Below are 22,543 nucleotides of genomic sequence, written 5' to 3' on the forward strand. Positions count from 1 at the left end.
ACTGCAATGGCTATTTTCTAAAAACCATTCTAAGTGTAGTTAGGAAAGAACAGAGCAGTAGATTAAAGTGAAAAACTGGGACATGTTTTTAATCATGTGGATAGGGTCCAAAATTTGGACACTGAGGAATTCTACAGTCTTAAAATTTGATCTCACAAAATTACTCCTTTTGGATTCTTTGGTTTTGCTTGTTCCCATTGGAGTATTACCAGCAGTGGCTTTCAGTCAGCTTAGGGACAGCAGGGTCCTGGCCACAGCAGTGGCGCCTCAATTTCATCTTCACAATATGACTCACTCGATGCAAATCAATACACACCAGAAAGTAAAATAATAAATAGTAATCGTTAAGTAGCCCAATTAATACTGTGTAGATTCTAAAACATTTCATGCTGTAATGAACAATGCCTTCCCTACTGGTGTGACAGACGGTCTAAGCTGTTTCCACCTCTCCTTTTCCACCAGAGCCAATGATGCTTTCCAGTCTGGAGTTGAATGATGACAGCACATCCATGTCCATTGACTTCTCCCACCTCTCCATGTTGCCTCACCTTGCTGATCTTGTTAGCTACAGCATCCAGAAAGTTATTGGATTTGCTAAAATGATTCCAGGGTTCAGGTAAGGAAATTTAGAAGTAGCTTCAGAACCTTTGCCTGCTTTTTCCCTAGAGGTGTGTATCTGTGTCTGATTTGTCATGCGTAAATAAATATATATCCATGCACAACACTTACAAGACTTACAAGACTTCAGAATCTGCAAAGGCACACAAAAGGTAAAAATGGGTCACCTTAAAAACCAAATAAAATATTGACACAACAAGCCATATAAATAAATACGATCATTCCTCAGTCAAACTGAAGTCCTACCTTCAGAACAGTTCTGTCTTTTTTAAGCCTTGCAATCCATTAACAGCTGTTTCCTTGGGAGGTGACAGAAGGCTTCTCAGCCTGTTACTGTAGGGAAGGGGTAGTTTGCAACTTTAGTACTGGTAGAGACCTTGAACAAGGTATCTCAGATTCCCTCTTAAATAAGAGCTAGGAGACTGGGAAGAGTGCCATGGGTGTATGCGCATACATGCCTGCAGAGAACCACTTAGCCAGAGGTTTCCCATAGGTTTGCTTCTTTTGTGAACTGAATTGGCAAGAAAGTTGAATCTGCTTTGCAGAGCTCTACCTGTTGCAAAAATCTTGCCGAGAACCTCATGTGTTTTTCCAAAAGTTTTTTTGATTCATTTTGTTTTATGGCCTCACAAGATTTGTGTCATGATTCCAGGAAACACTCATCACTCTTGCATGCTCCAAAAAAAAAAATTCTTTAATCAAATCCACAGCATTGCATAGCCCAATTGTGACTGGCTTTTAATTCAGTGTGTGAACTGTGTTGCTAAAATATCCATATTAAGTGACATGAAAGTTCTGTCAGAAACATCTGGTCTGTGGCCCGTCGTTCACACGGATAAAGCCATCATTTGAGGCTACAAAGAATTGCAAGCAGAAATGTCTGCAATCAACTTAGAGTTTGTCATTGGTTAACTGAGCTTATGTTTTGGGGATGGCCTTCCAAGCTGTTGTATTAGATCAGTTTATATCAAGAGAAATAACAGCACGGTCGGGAATAAAGGGTAATCATATCTAATCTTGACCTTACAGAATGTTATGATGATGGACTGGTTGACATCTGAGTTTCATATTCTCTTTTAAATACAGAAGTCTAACAGCAGAGGATCAGATTGCTCTCTTGAAATCCAGTGCCATTGAAGTGATAATGCTCCGTTCCAATCAGTCATTCTCCCTAGAGGATATGTCCTGGACTTGCGGCAGCAATGACTTCAAATACCAAGTCAGTGATGTCACTCAAGGTATGACCTGCATGGTAAAGCAGAAGATAGCCCTGGAGCAACTACCTCATGCCAATTCTCTTTTCCTTCAGTACTTTTAAATACCTCTTAAGATATATAGAAAATGTGTCCTAAACCTACATAAGGTTGAAGCAAATCACAGTGGCACACAGTATCTTATGTATTATTTTACACAGCTGGTAACATTAGAAAGAATTAATGACAGTGGTGTATCTGAGAAGGAGAAATGGGTTTATCCTTTGTTTAATAATTTACAGCCTATTTATAACATAATGAAAAATGTACTGATTTACTCCTTGGCAGTAAATCCTGATTTGCCATCTCCCCTGTGTGGCATAGGGGTTTTGTGCAGTACCTTGTGATTGCAGCAGGTATGCCTGGCAAGCCGTTCTTAACACAATTGCCACTGTTATACTGCATGCACTTAGAAATACAGTACTCCCAAATTTCCTTGGAAGTGTTTTAGGAGGCCCCAAAACATTGAGGACAAGAGATGAGTCCATAAGAGCTCCCTCTAGCTTGCCAACCAGGGTGTGTAAAATGCAGTATTCCCAGGTAATTTGTCCTTGTCTCCCCCCCAGTTCCATGCACTAAAAAACAGCTGCTGCAGAGGAAGCTTGTAGTGTTTTCCTCAGGAAAGAAAGAGGGGAGGGAGAAGCTGAGGAGCCCCAGGGCAAGGCAGGAGATCCCAGCTTTGTTACTGCTGGTGACCCTCCTCAGCTGCAGTTGAGCAAGAAAGTACATGTCTAGACTATCTAAAAAAGAGGCCAGCATGAAGTGGCTGAAACTTTGTGTATTGGACTTGATGTTCAGAGAGGAAAAGAGATTTCTTATTTGCCCAAACCAAAAAATTGGAAAGAAAGACATTTGATGGTGTGAGCTGCAGCTCACAATAAGTTGATGCCTTTTAATAAAATGTGTTAGTTTAAAAGAAAGGTGCTTCCAGACTTCCTTTTTTTCCCCCCTGCACCACAGAGACTCTTGTGGGAGCTTCTGGGTGGTACCCAATAGGGGGAAAAAAAGGAAGGCTAGCAAATTTAGAGGAAGGAAGGGCTGTGGGCCAGATAAAATAAAGTTCACTCTGCTACACATGCCAACGTTTCTCCAAGTCCTTCCAGTGAAATGTTGTTTTATCACAATGAATAATAAATTGGGATGAGGAGGTGGATTGTCTGATGGGTCCAGATTGCTTAGCTGGCTGATGTTTCATGAAGTTGCAAACTTAAGAATTCAGTTTCTGTGGCAACCATCTGACCAAGATGGGGAGGAACAGGAAGTTGAAAAAGTAATCATGTAAACTGCACGATTGCACCACCTCAAGGGCGAATCCAGTATAAGTTAAGTTTGCCAAAGAGCCAGTTTTAATGAAACATGGATGTTGTTATTCCGGTTGTTTGGTTTCTTTGAGCATACTGCTCACCTTAGGGATGACAACTCAACGGATGACACACTTGGGTGCATTGGAAGGAAAATCCGGGGCCAAGATTTATGCTTACATTTGTTACTTCCCCTGTTTTAGCCTAGCTGGTAATTAGTAATATAGTGCCTGCCTCTCAAAAGTTGCTTTGTTTCTGTTTCAGCTGGCCACAGCCTAGACTTACTGGAGCCCCTCGTTAAATTTCAAATTAGTCTGAAGAAACTGAACCTGCATGAAGAAGAACATGTGCTTCTCATGGCCATCTGCATCCTTTCTCCTGGTGAGGAAAACTTTAATGTCACAGGCTGCATTTCAGCTATCTTAAAACATATTACGTATTAAAGTCTTGGTAGGAAATAACACACATAATGTTTATTCCACCATGTATAAAAAATGATAAGCATCTTTTTGACCAAATGAATGTACTGGATGTGCCTCGGTGTAAGAAACAAACTACTGAACAAATGACCATCCATAGAAAATTAATTTTTGAAATCCTTTCCACAGCATAAAATGAAGGGATTATTTTCAAGGAATTTGATCTATCTCGGAATAATCCTGGTCCTTTTGAATCAACTTTATAACAGGTCTTGGCTAGATTCAGACTTTTGATTGTTTTCAGATAAATTCAAACATCAGGATGTTCTGAGCTTAAAGTGATATCAATACTTGCTGTTTCCGAGCAGAAGTGTCCATATCTACCTAACTACTGCATGAATATGTATCAATACCATTTTTATGTGCCATGTCTTCATGACATTTCCTTTGTCTCATCCACAGCCCACAATCAAAACAACTTAGTTACCTTTAGTTAGTTGGTCTTAAATTAGTGTTTTCTCTTTTCTCCCCCTATGTTGTGCTCTGGACACTATCTAGCATATTTCATTGGTGATGTACCTGACATGGTTAAGGGTAGGATTTCCTAGCTCCTGTTGGTCCAGCTATTCTAGGTGTGCTCCCTCTGTTCTGGTCACTAAGCATTGCCATCTGGGACCATTTGACTTGCAGGAAAAACTAGAAATCTGGCTTTCACCAATACATCTGCCTAGATAATGCTTATGATCATTTTCCAAAATGATTCTTAGATCTAATGTAGCCTCCTATATTGTCAGGTTTAGAGTTCTTCTGAAACAATACTAGGCCGATTTTTAAACACAAGTTTACCAGTATTTTGAAAGAATGCTAGGCCTGCATTTAAAAACAGGACTAACCTTCTCTCCAGAGCATCAGGTCAGAGGTGAACAGAAATTTAATTTTAATGAAAAAAGAGAGCTGGCTGTACAATCTGCACGATGCTAGTTATGTTATCCCTGAGTGCAGTACAGGTTTTGTTGACATGAAGTTTTAGGTGACTATACTTTTTATTGTATTATTTGTAGGGGGTGGTTTTAGCTACCCCATTTTGCCTATTCCATACACTATTTCGGAGTGTTGCTAGCCACAGCCATTCACACTCATTCTTCTGTGGCACCAGTTACTGATGGAATTCATGGTTTTTTGATAGCTGATTCTCACTTCACGTTGTGCCCCTTTTCTACCTGTCAGGCAGGCTATGTTTAGAGTGAACCACCTTCAACCTATTTCACAATAGTAAAAAGTACCACTTCTTCATCAGTTTGCAGGAAATGGTTCTAAATTGGGAATAGACTCAGGTTTCCAATCCACATCTATGTGAACGAACGCTGAAGAAGTCAAAGCCAGTCCACCATGTTGGGTTGATCAGTGCTTGTTTAATTCACTAAAGGAAAAGACGAGTACGAATCGTATAAAGTCGGCGCTGAGAGCAACTGCCGCTCAGCGCCGTTTAAATAAGCCGCGCCACCATCAGCAACACCAAGTGAATCACCATTACCACAACCGAAGCCTAACCACCCAGTGCCCATTCCCCCCTGGAATCATTGCATGATCGTTGTGTTTGTGTGGCGAGCCATGGTGGGCTCGACAAATAGTTTATTTGCTGCAATTATTATATCTCTATCCCTTCTTGTCAATACATCGCGTTTTTTAAAAAAATTGAGCCAATCTTCCTTGGAAGAATTACTTTTGGTTTAGGCAAATTCCAAATAGCCTGACATATAAGTCGGAGGATGAAAAAAAAAAAGAGATGTAAGATAAGTGTAGCTGTTTTGCATGGTATTAAAGCAGCTGTGGAATTAAAAACCTATGACCTTCTGCCATTGTGTCAATGGGAGACTTTCCCCAGATTAAATAGGCAGGAGCTCTGACATCAGAATACTCTCTAAATACCAGCCAAGCATGGACTTCCCTCCCTCCCTCCCTCCCTCTCTCTCCCCCTAAGGCAGAGAGATTAGGAGATGACTAAACAGAGTGAGCTGACATGGACTGTGAGTATCAAGAAATCTCTTGCCTAGTAGGCAGTGACTTCTGACAGTACATGCTATGATAGACATATTTGAGCAGTTGCTTAAACCGTACATGAAGTGAAAAGTGTGGTTAATGCTCCTCTAAAATGAGTCAATATAGCCCTCAAGTGCACAACCACGCAAAAAGTACCAGATCACTTTTTATGATAACAATTGGGTGATTTCAGAGATCAGATGGAAAAGGGCCTCGGTAACTCAGAGGTTCAAAAAAACTTGAATCCACATGTTTACGAAAGTAATCAAACTATAAATGAACATAGTTTTTCATCGTGTGTATAGATGGACAGGCTAAATATACGGTGTATAGATGGGATGTATGGAATCTAAATAGAATGTTACGGCTGTCCAATAAGAAAGAGAAGAGTGCGTTCCCCCCCTGACAGATTACATCCTTGCCCAGAGTCAGACTTCAAATAAATTGAATATACAGTCTGGGGATTCAGCTGGTCTCTGTATAGAATCTGATTAACTCTTCTAGCAACCTGCCACAGGAATGAGTAAAAAGACATTAAATTGGAGTGATTTAAGAAAAGGCTGCTGTGACCTACTTGTGATAAGCAGGGTGAAATAAGAGTGAAAGGATGAAGTAGGCTTAAGGATGACAAATGACTAAGATAATATGAACTTTTCCTGTATTAACAAAGATCCTTAAAGACCTGTTCAAATGCATCATATAAAAAGAAGGTTGATATACAGCCTCGGATGGAGACAGCCTGGGAGACTGCAATATTGCTTAATACATTCAGCAGGAATTCATTCACAAAGATCCGGCACTTGTCAAAACTATCTGTGGCAATTCAACGCAACTCCCTACACAACGTGGATTGTTAGAAATGTTTGCCATTCAGTTTGTGTCAAGCATCTTTCCAACCAATGAGATCTAGTGTGAGGAGAGGAGATCCAAGGTGCCTCTTTCCAGAAGTGTGTTGATTAACAATTTAATGGCCAAATGGTTCTGAAATTACTATTCGGAGATATAGACTGCTGGTTTGTCAAAAAGAAAGGACCAAATGCTTGCTGAAAACTTGAATTGTGAGCTGATTTGTTACAAGACACACTACTAGTGGAGAATTTTGAGCAGAGGAGACTAATTGGCTTGCTGAATAGAGAAAGGTGGCTTGAGAATTTTTGTTCAATATATTTGCTGTGTGTCAATGTGGGAATTAAACATTCAATTTATGACTATAATACTGAAGGAAGCTAGTTATTTGTCAGAAACTAGATTTGGCGTTAGAACAGACCTGGGTGTTTTATGGCAAATGGGCCACATCTGTCCGTTTGACTGTCCCTGCCCTGCCTGTGATGTAGCAGTGTGTGTATGTGTATGTGTATGTGTGTGTGCTTGCACCCTTAGAAAATGCTATAATTTATTAGTGGGGAAGTGATTTTTGTCAACATACGCTATTTAAAAAAGTTTTTTTCTGTTTTTTGTACTATGATCCCTCTTGCATTTGTTTGCATTTGCTGGCTACAATTGAAGAGATGGGAAAAACTGGGCTGGGGAATTTATGATGTATTTGGAGAATAGTAAGACTCAGTAGCACAGGCCCGTCTCGAAATTACAGGTCACTAAAAGAGAGACAATTCCCGTTATATGAATGCCAAGGGTGTGCTGTCATCTGGAACACCCCTGGCAATACTTTTAGAATAATGGCATGTGCCACTCACCTTTATGGGCATCAATCCTTTTTAATAGATTGAAGGCGGTAAAAAAAAAAAGCCAGAGTAATGGGGGAAAGTTACAAATTAACTACTTGTGGAATACCATGCAGAACAATTGCAAAAGAAACCCTTTGTTTGAAAACATCCTTACCTGCACTGCCTGCTGGGTTTGTTTGTTTGTTTGATTAATATCTGATCAGCATGCATATTTGTTATAAGAATTAACTATTTCTGACCCAAGCCTATTTCTGCTTGACCCAAAATGCTGAGGAAATTAAAGCAAAGTCTTACTCATTAAATGGATGGTTTCTTTCAAACAGACACAAGAAAACAGTCATTAATTTCAGGTATCTCAACAGCATCCCTTTTGAGAACTTTTGGTAGAAAATTCCAGTAATTGTGCAAAAGAAAAAAAAAGTAGTTCATTCTCCTATCTAAAAGAAGTTGTGTCTTTCTTTCTAAGCATAACAACAAATAGCAGAGAGTTAAAGATAAATTGACAACAGTTTGTGATCACATAAGCTACATAGATCTGGTCTGTGGCTTATACAAACTTCAGTTTTATTTTTAATGCAAAAAATACCTTTAAAAGGTTCAAGCTGTCTCATAGCTGAAATATTGAAAGAAAAATTCTGCCTCTCTTCCAACAAATTGCTTTCATTGCCATTTTTTCTTTTTTAAAAAACGTGTTTTTTGATGCTCCCTTTTCTGATTCTGACATATGACATGGAATGTGGATACAAGGGGAAACTCGGAATTATTTTGAAGGAGTTCAACTTGTGACTCTAGGGTCGGAGGGGAGGAATTAAAGGAATGCATAGAAACTACTATTAGGAGGGGGGGGGAAATGGAATTAAGTAAAAGTGGAGCACATACAGGCCCTGTCATAGGCGCTACTGCCTACCTCCATCACATAAAAATGTGTGGTGTGCTTTGTTTCCTAGATCGCCCTGGCGTTCAGGACACAGCTCTGGTGGAATCCATCCAAGACCGACTTTCGCAAATCCTGCAGACCTATATTCTTTGCCGACACCCTCCTCCAGGCAACCGTTTGCTTTATCCCAAGATGATCCAAAAACTTACAGACTTGAGGAGCCTGAACGAGGAGCATTCCAAGCAATATCGCTGCCTCTCCTTCCTGCCCGAACATAGCACGCAGCTCACTCCACTGGTCCTTGAAGTCTTTGGCAATGAAATCTCCTGAAGCCACCATTGAGGAAAAAGCACATGGAAATCAAGAGAGTGTGTGGGGGTGTCAGCCCAGCTTTCCACTGGCTACAGACTGAAAATTTTTACCCCACGTGAGATTGTGTATATTCTGTCAGTGAGAATTTTGATTTCTTCTCCCACCCCCCATGCTACCTGAAGAGCCACATTCTTGATATACATCTCCAGTCTCTCTGAGGAGCAACCTGATTCATCTTACCCCATCTGCCCTTCAAAACTGAATGGCTTTCTCTGTTGTTGCTGCTTTGCAGTGATGAAAGGAAATATTGCTTTTTAAGCCAGTAGTTGAAATGTGGCCTTACAATTGTGTAAGAGCACCCACAGAGAATGAGTGGAATGAAAAATGGAATTTGGATAGTCCCCTTTCTATAGGCTAGTAAAAGCTTTCAGTCCTGGTTAATTGCAATACACACAGATATCGAAGTGGCTCGTTTTTATTGAATATAATTTCTTGCCAACAGTTACTTTATCAGAGAAAAGGGCAGCATATAAATTTAAGAAATAAATTTAATTAATTAATAAGATGCTTCAACAGCAGCAAAACTTCTATTTGTTAGCCAAATGAGGAATAGAAAAAAAGATTTGTTAGAATAAATAACCATCTTCTTGGGTTTTGGGTTTTTTTTAATGCAATTTCTCAAGTGCATAGAAATATGTCCGCACTTTTTTAGTCCATAATAATCTATAATAGGAACTGGAAAACTTTGCATTTAATCATACACTCCTCGGTGGGGAATATGGGTGCATTCTTAAAAACCAGGTTCCTGCCAGAATCTCTGCACTATTAAAACCATGGCCATGTTTGCCGCTTTCAGCCTTAAACAGTGTCTGACACTACTAGTTACTAAAAGTTGATGAAGAATAATACAGAAGTAAAATACTGACTTTTAGTCTAACCAAGAATGCTTGGTTTGTTCAGAAAAATTGTATTTTTAATGGATTGTAGAAAGGATTCCTATGATCAGATTAAATCATGTACAAAGCAGCTTAATTATCTGATAGAGAATAAGCAATTTTCAGTTGTTTCCATTTTAGGGCTATGATGTTTGAGTCAGTTCTTAAGTCATCCTCAGGAGGCTGAAACTAATTTATTTTTGATACTGGTAAAATATTTACTCTAAGTTTGACAACCTCTAGGCTACTTGATTTCTAGAAAAATTAAGTACATATGAGCCATTTGTTGACAAAGAAAAGATCTTGTCATCAATAATGACTTCACCAAGAATATATGTGGTTTAGGTAGCTTTTTGTTGCATTGGTCCCAAATAATATGAAATAAGATGTGGACCAATTTCTATTTGATGAAGGAGTCTACAAACATTTGGGTGAGAGATTTATTAAGACTGCACCATTAAAAGATGAGTTAATTGTCAGTTTGGAAAGAGAAAACATGATTATAGACGAATGTTCTCCTGCTGAAACTTAGGTAGTAGAATATATTGCTTACTTCGAAGACATGTTGAACATTCAGAATTGTGTAGTTCTGTTTGGTTTTAATTCTTGGTGATAACAGCAGTTTGCACTCTATACATCGCTATATATTTTAATATATCAAGTAAAATAATTATTCTTCACAGACAGGAACAGATTAGATAAGCATTTTTTTTAAAAAAAGATTGTGCTAGTTAGATTTTACAGATGATATAAGAAGGTAGAGATAGATATTTCCCATTTGGATTGAAATCTGTCCTGTGCTCACTAGGTGTCAGTAGGGTAATAGACTAGCCTGTAATTCTTGTGAAAGTGCCTTGAGTTTGCTGCAAAGCAATTTATCTTTTTCTAGAATGATTAGATTGTTTTACTCTGAAATTAGCCTAAATTACTGGGATTGGAAGATTTCATCAAAGCCTTAACTTCCTTCTGTACTTCTCTGAGAGTTGGCACAAAGGCAGCCCACCCACATGCAACAAGTCCCTGTGGTTGGATGTGTGTGAGCATATGTAGGTGCCCCTCCTTCAGCTAGCTCCTTTCGCAGGGAAAGCATATTAAAGCTCGAACCTTTGCAACCCAAAATACATTGGATTTTTCATTAGCCAAGCTAACCATTTGAGACGTAGTATCTCCGTTTTTAAACCTTGCTCCTTCAACTGCAGAAATGCATCATCGCTCCAATGAACCCTCCTTAGCTTTGGTCACTTGAATGAGCTTTTTAATCAATATTTGTACTCCATCTCAGCATCTAAGCTGATAAATAATGTTAAAGATGGGATGAGTTTATGTTTCCACCATATGCTTGAGTCAAGAACACTTTTAAAAGTGAAAATGACCCCAGCAAATACATGGTTAGAGTCACAGTAGGGAGTTAGGGCAAATTTGAGCTCATTGGTGGTAGCAAGTACTGAAAGACAATTAGAAGAAAATTCAGGTACTGAATATGGAATGCACAATATACACATTGCTAATTTGTCCGCTATTTAAAATGCTGCTAGAACATAAGCATGCTATAGGGGGTGTTTGTTTCTGTACCTTATAGACATTTTCGTCATTTTTTTTTCATGGTTAGAACAATAACAAGCTCTTATAGGTGTTGCAGTCATGAATGTAAGATTTGGAATCCATCCCATATCAGGAAACAATGTCCATGCCGAGGAAGAGGAGGAGGAGAATACTTAAAGCTTTTCTGCCTAGGAGAGGAGTAGAACTAATCATCCTCTCAAATTCTGTGCCCTCAACTGAATACAGCAATGTTTGAACATCATGCTCGTTACAAGCCAGTCAGGTTACTATGATGAACCAGTTTATTTAGTATAGGCTGAAAATATTTCATGTGAATTTGTTTTAGAGGCTTTAATAACAATGACATTTGAATCAAAGCTGCTCTGTTCTGAAAGATGTTAGGGCTCTTTTTCAACCTCTGCATGTAAAAGCCAAACCTGTACAGTTAGAAGAAAGGTAGCTTACTAGATGAGAAACACAAATCATCTCCATTTTGTTGCCTTATGTAGTAAATCGTCATGCACTTTATAAAAATCAATATAATGATTTCAAGAGATATATATTTTAATTGTAGTGATGATGATGGTGGTGGTGATGATGATGAATGATGGAAATTTAAGAGATGAATGCTATCTTTTTATTCCTATGTACATCTTTTGGCTTTTTTTCTAACAAATAAAGATCTAATATTTAAATATAATATTCCAGAGCTTTAATAAGAAAGAATGATTGAATACTGTTTTGCAGTTTTAAATGTGATGCTTGGTTATCTTATTAATAAAAAAACGGAGAAAACCTTTTGAGTGATTAATTTGATATGTTTCCTCAGAAATGAATCATTTAAATGCCCTGGGATTTATTTCCATTTAACACTGATATCAGTCTTTCTCTCAAGGAGGAAAATCTTAATGATTAGAGGATTGAAAATTATATCACTTGGGATAAAGGTTTAATGGTGCAGCATAAACTGTTTCTAAATGTTAACTAGCATGAAGAATAAGATGGCACCTTGAAGTTAATGGATCAAGCTCTCCAGAACTAGATGTCGAGACTGCATGCCTCTCACTGCCACTTCACTCCCTTCATGAAACCACTAGAGGAAATAATTTGAAGATCTGTGTGAAGCATCAATGGCTTTATCCCAGTGGTGAAATACAAATTTTTTACTACCGGTTCTGTGGGTGTGGCTTGGTGGGCGTGGCGTGGCGGGTGTGGCAGGGGAAGGATCCTGCAAAATCTCCATTCCCACCCCACTTCAGGGGTAGGATACTGCAAAATCCCCATTCCCTCCCCACTCCTGGAGGGAGGATATTACAAAATCTCCATTGCCACCCCACTCTGGGGCCAGCCAGAGGTGGTATTTGCCGATTCTCCAAACTACTCAAAATTTCCGCTACCGGTTCTCCAGAACCTGCTGGATTTCACCCCTCCTTTATCCTCACATCCTGCTGCCCATAACATGAAGATGCTCCACTAATCATTTTTAAAAAAATATTTCCACAGGATACTGCATTTACTTCATCTTTTGCCAGAGGCAGCTCAAATTCATATTTCAGCTGTTCTAGTTTTACAAGGGCTCCTCGCAGTCTTGGCTGTCTACAGAATGTACAAATGCCTCACCGGTAGTGAATTGATGACAAAGGTTTGAATATGCCCAACTCCTTCACCCACCTCCTCCTTGAATGCTGGTCAGTGCTCTCTGATCCTTTTAGCTTGGAGTGCAGGTATCTTCCTATCAGCAATATTAGAAATTCAGCCTGAAGCAGTCCAGCAAGTGGAATTCATAACCCTGGCTAAAAGTGGTAACAAGTGAAAGCATTTACCAAAAGTGGTAAAAAGTGAAAGCATTTAGCACAGAAATACCAGCTAGCCAGTTCCCCACAGCTCCCGTTTGTTTAGGTTCGCTGTTGGGGAACATCACGCATAGGGAAAATATGCAGAGGAAGTATGATCTGATTTATACCCCACCTTTATTAAATATATTCATATGCATTGTTAACCCTATCAATAAGGTTAACCTTGACTGTTATGGTTAATTGCATCCTGTTCCTTGAAAGCAAATGGTTTGGGGTGTGAAGAAAGGGCCCTCCCCACACGGGCATCAAATGGGGTGCAGGATCAAATATTGCAGGAGCAATATTAAATTTTAATATTTAAAATTTAAATTTTAAATATTTAAAAATACTTTTTAAATATTTGCACAGGCTTCGATGCCTTTTTAAAAACGTTGGTTTTTATTTTTATTTTTTATTCAGTTGCTCAACCAGGGGAGTATTCCCTAAAAACATCCCTGTGAAATAAATCAGGCCGTGTGGAAGTCTATCTCCAGTAATATCCAGACTAGGTGTTTTTTGTTTTTTTTTAGGAACAACTTACTGTACTTTTATTCCGCAGTTTTTTCACCCAAGGAAGGAAATTTTGCCGCCCTGCTGTTCCCTCGCAAGTGCGTCCCCGGTCCGGCTTACTCGCGCAATCAATCGCAAAACCGGATCCTAAATTTTTCGGAAATCGTTTTTCCTTTACAAGAAATTGAAAGGGATTTTCGGATGCGTGTAAGGTTTGCACAACTTTTGATACGGAACGTCTGCAGGATTACTACTTCTTGTTCTTTCCCCGTGAAAGGAATGAATAATTGTCTCGCGAGGAAAGTGTTTGGGGAGAAGAAATCTATGCGCCCCAACTCGCAGGAATACGGTAGAAGCGCCGCCGTCACACGGCGGAAATCAGGCTCGGGGTGGGGGGTGGGCGGCAAGTGCAGGACAACCGCCGCCATGCGCATGCTCCGTCTCTTCTCTTGGGCTCCTCGTGTGACTCGGAGCTTCATGCCGGGCCCCAAGCGCGCGCGCCACCCCCGCATCGGCACCCACGGGGGCACCTTTCACTGCGACGAGGCGCTCGCGTGCTTCCTCTTGAAGCTGCTTCCCCCTTACCAGGTAGGCAGTCCCGCTGCAGAGGCACTACAAAGCAATCCCGGCAAGCCAGTGCAATCTCTCCAGAACAGCCTTTCTTTTCTGCGTCCCGTCCCCCCCACATGTGTTGGACTACAGTTCCTATGGTGCCCAGTCGGCATTTTAGAGCTTGAGGAGAGCCGATGCTTTGCATGTATTTTGAGACTCCAATCTGTGATCAGCCGGCATTGTGGGAATTGCAGCCCAAACATACAGGGAGGCATTGTGCTGTCTTCTTCTGACATGATTAAATTGTTTTTTTTCCCCCCTTTGGGGTGTGCAGAGATTGTGTTTTTTTAGATCCCATTAAGGCAAGCACAACTTGCTGGCTTTCCTGTCTTTTGGAGAGGCATCACATATACACATAGCATCTTTCGGGTTATTTTCAGTCATTGGGTGGCTGAGGGTGTAAAAATAGTCAGGTCTTGTGGACTTCAACTTCAGCATGGCTGGATGGGGAATTCTGGGAGTTAAAAAGTCCACAAGTTGCCAAAATTGGGTTAAAGTTACTCTCCCTCCTCCACCCGGTGGTATGAATGGAGCCCCTGCATCTTGAGATTAACAAACAGAAAACAATTACTTTCAAGAAGCAGCAAATGTTTGCACTCTTGCCACATTATAAATCATTGGCATTCTTACTCTACTCTTAATCCTGCATCTGTAATTACAACCATGACCCAATTGTCCCAGATTTCTGAGATTTCATTAAACATCTACATGTTTCCAAAGCTGCTTTTATAATTGTAAGAAATAGAAGCTGGTATGATTTTTAAAAAGGGAAGTTTTTACTGCTGCTTTCTTTCATATCGATTTTTTTATGCTAGAATCTGAGTGAGTGTAATACGTGCCCCAACATCTACGTTATATTTCAGTATCTTTCACACCTACAATAAAAGATAATGGGGGGGGGGAGTGTTACTGGGTTTTTTCTTTTGGGCAATCTCATCTAATAATGAATTTTGCATATTCAGGAAACTTATGTCTCCTCAGTTTAACAAGGATCATAACCCAAATTTCTTTTTTAACAAAACACTTTAATCCCAGCTTGCTTCTTCTGGAATTTTTGAAGCATAAAACGGGAAAATATCTCTTAATTTATAATATTTTTTTTGTCAGCACTTGCATCTGCAACCTCTCAGGATTGTGGAGCATTCTTCATCCTGTAGGCACACTGTCTAACTAAAAGGAATCTGAAGTTAAATAAAAAAATTGCCCTCTCAATTGTTGCAGAACCTAGAACGGACTAGGGTCAGAAGCTACAAGATTGGTAGTCATGCATTTGTTTCACAGCTTGTGTTGTTGTCACACTGCTCACTGTGGCTTTAGGATGCAGAGATTATCCGGACTCGGGATCCCCAGCTGCTGTCCTCGTGTGATGTTGTGGTGGATGTTGGGGGTGAATATGATCCTCAGAAGCACCGCTACGACCATCACCAGAGGTACCAAGGAATTCCTTAAACTTTTCCTCTCTATGCTGCCATCTTAACCTGGTCACTAAGTCTCACCATCCAGTAGGTGAGGAAGTCAAGAGGAGTTTGAAAGATAATCACCCAGATTTAATGGTCTCCAGATATCTTGGATTAGATTCCATCATTGCTAGCCAGCTGTGTCCATTAAGGAGTCTCCATAGGAGAACTTTTTTTTAAGTGAGAAACTATGTGCAACCTCTTTTTTTTCCCTTTCATTCCTTGTCCTGCTTCTTACTGAGGTAAAGAACTTCTTCCAAATGCACTTCCATTATTCATCTTTATTTTTAGCATTTTAAACAACAATTTAAAGTGCTTTTCAAAGCATCTTTCGACTCAGGTATAATGCTGTTAATATAGTCTTTGCTTTTGACCTTACAATCTAAAAATGACAGAGAAAAGAAAGGAGGAAAAGCACTAAGAAAGAGGAAAGCACATTTTGGGCAAGGTTTCCTTGTTGTAGGCAGAGCTTTGAAATATATTTTTAAAAGTCAGTTCTACCAGTCTATGAATAAGAGAAATTTGGAAAGCTGAGCTCTTTCTCAAAGTGGTGTGATTTTGTCTCTCTTGCTGCCTTCCCAGTCTCTTCTGACCCTCTGCCTTGTTTTCACAGGTCATTTAATGAGTCAATGCACACCCTAAAACCTGAGAAACCATGGCAGACCAAGCTGAGCAGTGCAGGGCTGGTATATGTGCACTTTGGCTCCCAGATTTTAGCCAACAAGTTGAGCCTAAAGGAGGAAGATCCTGTTGTGTGTCTGCTTTATGACAAGGTATCTAGATCCATATTTGGGATGGGGATATGTGAAAGAAAATGTCTGGCATGAGTAAGAGAAATAACGGAGTCCTTTTCAGCAGCCGAAGCAGCTTTCTCCAACTTAGTAACATCTGTGTCAGACTATAGTTCCTGTAATGCCCAAGGCAGCATGTCCAATGGAGAAGTATTGTGGGAATTGTAGTTCAGCAGTAACTGAAGGCCCTGTAAAGCCATCAAGTCTTACTTACTTAAAACAGCTTTTGTTAGTGGATTCAATAGGCATAATTCACAGGAAGAACGTAAAGAGTGCTGTTGATGGCCTCTTTTACCTGCACACTCCAAAAATTATTCCTCGCTGAACTGACCCTCTTCTCATTCCCATCCTCCTCCCTTTTTAGTTGTATGAGAACTTCATAGAGGAGATAGATGCAATCGACAATGGCATCTCCCAGTGGGATGAAGAGCCTCGCTACGCCATGACCACCAACGTGAGCTCCAGGGTGAGCTACCTGAATCCTCGTTGGAATGACAAGGACCAAGACACTGAGGTAGAATTCAGAAGACAGAGATTTGCTTGGCAAACTTTGAGCCAGCTTGGATAACATGATAGCAGTGTTCCAATATCTTAGGGGCTGCCACAAAGAAGAGGGAGTCAAGCACCTGTTCTCTAAAGCACCTGAGAGCAGGATAAGAAGCAATGGATGGAAACTAATCAAGGAGAAAAGCAACCTAGAACTAAGGAGAAGTTTCCTGACAGTTAGAACCATTAATCAGTGGAACAATTTGCCTCCAGAAGTTGTGAATGCTCCAACACTGGAAGTTTTTAAGAAGAGTTTGGATAACCATTTGTCTGAAGTGGTGTAGGGTTTCCTGCCTAAGCAGGGGGTTGGACTAGAAGACCTCCAAGGTCCCTTCCAACTCTGTTATTCTATTCTAACAATAAGGACAGGACAGGATAGGATAGGATAGGATAGTTTTATTGTTACTTTGAATGTACACTAATTGGCATACATTAAAAATTAAATTTTGTTGCATACAGCTCTCAAAGGGTCACCACCTCCAATATATAACCATGACAAAATAAACAAACAAACAAATAAATAAATACAAAATTATGCATATACCCACATATATGACACAGAGAAACAACAATAAAATCAGATACAAAGGAAAGTTGTGGTGGATCTAAAAAACCAAAACAAAATCAAAGCAGCACTGAAAACATCAGGAGTCTGATAATTTTTCAGACTCCAACACCGAAGGTTTTTAAGAAGAAGTTGGATAACCATTTGTCTGAAGTGGTATAGGGTTTCCTGCCTAAGCAGGGATTTGGACTAGAAGACCTCCAAGGTCCCTTCCAAATCTGTTATTCTATTCTATTCTATGAACGATGGCTGATTTCGTCAAACATATGCCTTTTCATAAAATTTGTTAGCCTGAAAAAGTGCTACCAGGCTCCTCCTGGTCTTTGGCTAACGTAGACTAACCCAGCTCTCCTGCGATGAAAGCATGTAAATAAAAAAGATGGAGCCTGCTGCTTATATTGCTGTCTTTTGACACATACACACCCCCAAAGGCGGCCTCCATCTTTTTTTCATCTATTTGTGGGGCAATGGCCTACCCATGGAGGGTCACAGTGAAGACGACCCTTGTGCCAGCTCTTCTATAGCAGTGGTGGCTAACCTTTTTGCCGTTGCATGCCAAAAGCAGAGGAGCGGGGGGGGGGGGGGTCGCGCATGTGTGTGCCCACACCCATTATTCAATGCCCCCTGTGATAGCATGTGACAGCATAAAGGTTGCCAGAAGCTTTCTTGGAGCCTGGGGAGGGCGAAAATGGCCTCACCCACCCACCCCCGGAGGCCGGAAATAGCCCGTTTCTCGACTTCCGGTGGGCCCGGAAGGCCGAAAAATCGGCTGGCATGCGCACGCATGCTGGAGCTGAGCTAGGGCAACGCTCGCGTGCCCACAGATATAGCTCCGCATGCCACCTGTGGCACGCGTGCCATAGTTCACCATCACAGTTCTAGAACTTTCAGCGCTGGAGGTTGCATGGCTGTTTTTGCCGACCCATAATCAACTCGGCAATGATCTTTTTTTCTAGAGAGCCCAGCTACAGGTATTCCTCGATTTACAGCAGTTCGTTTAGTGACCGTTCAAAGTTACAACAGCACTGAAAAAAGTGACTTGTAACCATTTTTCACACTTAACAACCATCACAGCATCCCCAAGGTTACGTGACCAAAATTCAAATGCTTAGCAATTAGTTCATATTTATGACAGTTGCAGTGTCCTGGGGTCATGCGATCCCCTTCTGCAACCTTCAATAGGGAAGCCAGATTCACTTAACAGCCATGTTACTAACTTGACAACTGCAGGGATTCACTTAACAGCCGTGGCAAGAAACGTTGTATAAAATGGGACAACAATAAATGACTCACTTAGCAACAGAAATTTTGGGGTCGATTGTGGTCGTACGTCGAGGACTACCTGTATTTGGGAAATTCTGACTTGGTACCTCTTTGTGTAAGCAGCTCACAGATGTCTCCGCTGCTAAGAGGAAAGAGGCAGCCACATGATGGTTTGTCTGAGGAATGCAGAGAGAGAGTGGCTAGCAGTGTCCTCCCCTATAATCACATAGCACAGATTGCATGGCTCCAAATTAAAAACGCCCTGGGATTGAGAGTGTAATTGCCAAATCCATGCTTCTTTTCCAGGCTGGGTTCCAGAAGGCCATGATGCTGGTGGGCCACGAATTCTTAGACCGGCTTGACTACTATCACCGCAGTTGGCACCCTGCACGCAGCCTTGTGGAGGATGCCATCCAACAGCGCTTTGAGGTACCCATCGTGTTCACAAGTTCCTAAGAGGGAGACAACTTTGCAAACATACCTGTCAGATAACCTATTTTTTTTTTGGTTAAGCATTCATTTTTCCAAAGGTGATAAAGGAGCTTTCTGGTGATGCACCAGGGTTGCTGTATCCTCACAGTTGGAAGGATAGAGGTGATACATTCAGAGTTGCATGACAGCCACTTGCTGCTTGTTTCCATTCCAGTTCTAGAACCATTGAACTCAGTGTCAAGCGTAATCTGACCAGGCGGTGGGCGGTTCCTTTCTGGTGGGGGATTTGTTTCTATCATGGGTTATTCTCACGTGAATTCAGGTTGACACAGTTTGGAGCTGAAGGGGGAGAGTAGAGGTGGATGGAGTCTTCAGCCAAAGCAATATAGTTAGCCAATGAGTCAGATACATTCCAACGGCCGGCTGGCCAGAGGAGGAGGAGAGAAGTCGCCAAGCAACCAGCCCTTATCCCGATTGGAGAGTGTGACATACTGTTTTGGAAAAATGAGAAACCTTTACTTTAAGTGGGGTGGAAAGCATGGGAACCTTTAGTACTGGCTTTCCACCAGTTTGGGCCAAGATGATGTATCTAAATAAATTTGTTCTTTGAGGAAACAGAATGCCTCAGAGTTCGGTTTGTGAAGGGTACATTAATTGGAACCTGACACTCAGTATACTTCTCCATGATTCCCTGTATGTCATTATGAGGATTAGAATCTTAGGAGAAATGAACTGAAACTTCTGTCAGTCTGACGATGCTAAATTCACTTTTGGACTAGAATCTACAGTAAGGCACTTTATGACTTACGTTAATATAGCAATAAATGCCTCTAGTGTTTTAATAGCGCTTTGTATACTTCAGCCATCGGGTTGGTAAAACCAGTACTTCTGAATGGTGTGCCTCTCTTTCTATGGCAGGTGGACCCTAGTGGTGAAATTCTGGTCCTGGCACAAGGAGGCTGTCCATGGAAAGAGCATCTTTTGCAGCTGGAACAAACCATGGATGTAAAGAAGCCACTGAAATTCGTCTTATACACAGATCTGAGTGGCCAGTGGCGGGTACAATGTGTTCCTGTAGGGCTGCGAACCTTTCAGAACCGGTGAGTGTAGCTCCTCAACACCTTTTGACTCACCCTGAAAGAAAGATTAATATTTTTTCCCAATACCGTGGAATAGTTGCCTCAGATTCATTGAGTACACAACAAATGGTACGGATCAATTTTTTGTCTGTTCTTCCCATGAACAAACCATGGGTATCATCTTAGGTTCAGCACCTTCCTTTTAGAGAGATATATAGTACAGTAGCGGTAAGTAGAAAACATTGTAATTCCACACTCTTGGGAAGCTCTAGATCCGTGATGGTGAACCTATGGCATGTGTGCCACAGGTTGCACGCAGAGCCATATCTGTGGGCATGCCACCGTTGCCCTAGCTCAGCTCCAGCACGCATGCATGCGCCGGCCAGCTGATTTTCGGGCCTTCCGGGCCCACCAGAAGTCAGGAAACAGGCTTTTTCTGTCCTCCGGAGGGCCTCCAGGGGGGTGGGGAAGGCCATTTTAGTCCTCCCCAAGCTCCTAGAAAGCCTCTGGAGCCTGGGGAGGGTGAAAAACGGGCCTAGCAGGCCCACCATGCCATCAAGTGCCAAAAGCATGGGGTGCACGGATGGGGGTCATGCGCGCTTGCGTGGGGGGGCAGACTGCGGGAGGGCATTGAATTATGGGTGTGGGCACATGTGGGCATGACCCACCCACCACCTTGCACAACCCCCTCCTTTGGCATGCGACAGCAAAAAGGTTAGCCATCACTGCTCTAGATCTTAGGTTACTGCTTAAACTGAATTAAATCCAGTTATTCAAAATTAAGAGTACAATCTGTTAAAACCGAGTTGAAGGTATATACACACACAAAAAAATAGGAATAACAATGATTTGTTCTGAAATTGAATAAAATAAACATTATATACACACACACACAAAAAAATAGGAATAACAATGACTTGTTCTGAAAATTGAATAAAATAAACATATTTTAAGTGTTTCCAGGATAAAGTTTCTTGACATCACATTGTATCTTAGCAGAGGCCTCATCCCATATTCTCTGTAGCCTTTTCCTCAAAATCTTTAGGTGCCGAGCAGTCCCTTGCTTTCAGTTAGGCAGGCTGGCTCTCTGGAAAGTGAACTCCAGAAAATTTGAAAGAGCCCATTGTAGACCATTCCCTCAAGGTTTCTCAGCTTCCCAAGCGAACCAGATAGGAAACATGACTAGATGAGCTACACCTGCTTTATTGAAAAGCTACATCGGGGGTCTGCAACCTTAAACACGCAAAGAGCCATTTGGACCCGTTTCCCACAGAAAAGAAAACACTGGGAGCCACAAAACCCTTCCCGTGCCTGACTATTTCTTGAGTGGTCACAAAGCTAGCATATGTAGTTGAATTAAACATTCTGTTTTCTTCTGAAACTTTTCTTTTCTTGGATTTATCCATGGTTGGCCTATCGGGTGTTGAAAAGCTCAATAAATTGTGTGCCGGCAGGTGTCACACATTGGCTGTTGTGACACATATTTTGAGTAACGGAACCGCAGCAGAGAAGTGAAAGAGCCACATGCGGCTCCAGAGCCACAGGTTGCTGACCCCTGGGCTACATTAACAGAATCTTGCAGGTCTGAAAGTGCTAATTTTCCACTCGCCAGGTCCTTCCTAAGTAACTGCCTTCGACTGCTAAACAATTGTGGGCTCTAGGCCTCTTATGTCTGATGGTTTTCTAGGCAGCCTCTCCTCTCCTCTCCTCTTTCCTCAAGAGTTATACATGAATTCCACAGCAAGGTTGTATCTCCTTGCTCACCTGATTTTGCTTCTCTTCTCTTCCCCTCCCCCCTCCCCATAGATTGCCATTGCTGGAGGAATGGAGGGGTTTACGTGATGAAGATCTCTCCCAGGTCAGCGGGATCCCAGACTGTATCTTTGTACATTCCAGTGGCTTCATTGGAGGAAACAGGACTAAGGAAGGTGCACTGGAAATGGCGCGAAAGACATTGGCTCAACAAGCTGAACCCAACTGAGGGAATCAGATGCCACCTGTCAACCGTCCCATTTGGCACATCATCATCTCCCCCACCCACCCACCCACCCCCAAAAAAGAAGAAGTTTGTATTCCTGGGAAGTGGCTTATTTTGTAGGGTTGCTGTAAAGCTTTTAAAACGAAATCAAATCAGCCAATCAGAACCACTCATTTTTGGAGATTTGATTCAGCAATTGTTGAAGAGAAAACGTTGCATTAGAGGGAAATCCTCAAGAGGCTCCATTGAAATCATCTTCAGGAGTGGTTAAGATAAGGGTTGATTTCATTGCAGGAGGACTTGGGATCTGAGTGTGTAGAAAAGTCTTTTGAGTTTGAAGGAAAACGCATCCACAGAAAAACCTGACACATTTGAGGGTGAAGAGAGGTTGGGCATGTGGCTTATTCAGATTACATTGAATATATATGAAGAATGTGGACTATGTGAGCTTCATGCGTACGTTTTATGAATAAAATAAGGTTCTGTCCCCAAA

At 41.3% G+C, this 22,543-nt stretch overlaps 2 protein-coding genes across 4 annotated transcripts in view; both read left to right on the forward strand.

Annotated features, from left to right (window-relative positions):
* The window catches only part of VDR (vitamin D receptor), a 95,116-nt gene extending 83,374 nt beyond the window's left edge, over positions 1-11,742 (forward strand). For all 3 annotated transcript variants that reach the window (XM_070937914.1, XM_070937912.1, XM_070937913.1), the window contains 4 exons: positions 463-616; positions 1,705-1,856; positions 3,437-3,553; positions 8,264-11,742. In XM_070937914.1, the coding sequence (XP_070794015.1) occupies positions 463-616; positions 1,705-1,856; positions 3,437-3,553; positions 8,264-8,523 (683 nt within the window). In that variant the 3' untranslated portion in view covers positions 8,524-11,742. The remainder of the gene's footprint in view (positions 1-462; positions 617-1,704; positions 1,857-3,436; positions 3,554-8,263) is intronic.
* Positions 11,743-13,746: 2,004 nt separating this feature from the next.
* On the forward strand, positions 13,747-22,543 carry MYG1 (MYG1 exonuclease). Its single transcript, XM_070934928.1, has 7 exons — positions 13,747-13,915; positions 15,257-15,369; positions 16,010-16,169; positions 16,552-16,701; positions 18,868-18,990; positions 19,912-20,093; positions 21,879-22,543. Exons 1-7 carry the CDS (start codon positions 13,754-13,756, stop codon positions 22,051-22,053), a joined length of 1,065 nt encoding a protein of 354 aa, XP_070791029.1. The 5' UTR covers positions 13,747-13,753; the 3' UTR covers positions 22,054-22,543.

The sequence above is a fragment of the Pituophis catenifer genome, unplaced genomic scaffold (genome assembly GCF_029215685.1).
Source record: "Pituophis catenifer annectens isolate HBS135680 unplaced genomic scaffold, rPitCat1.0.hap2 SCAF_2, whole genome shotgun sequence".
NCBI classification, from domain to species: Eukaryota; Metazoa; Chordata; class Lepidosauria; order Squamata; family Colubridae; genus Pituophis; species Pituophis catenifer.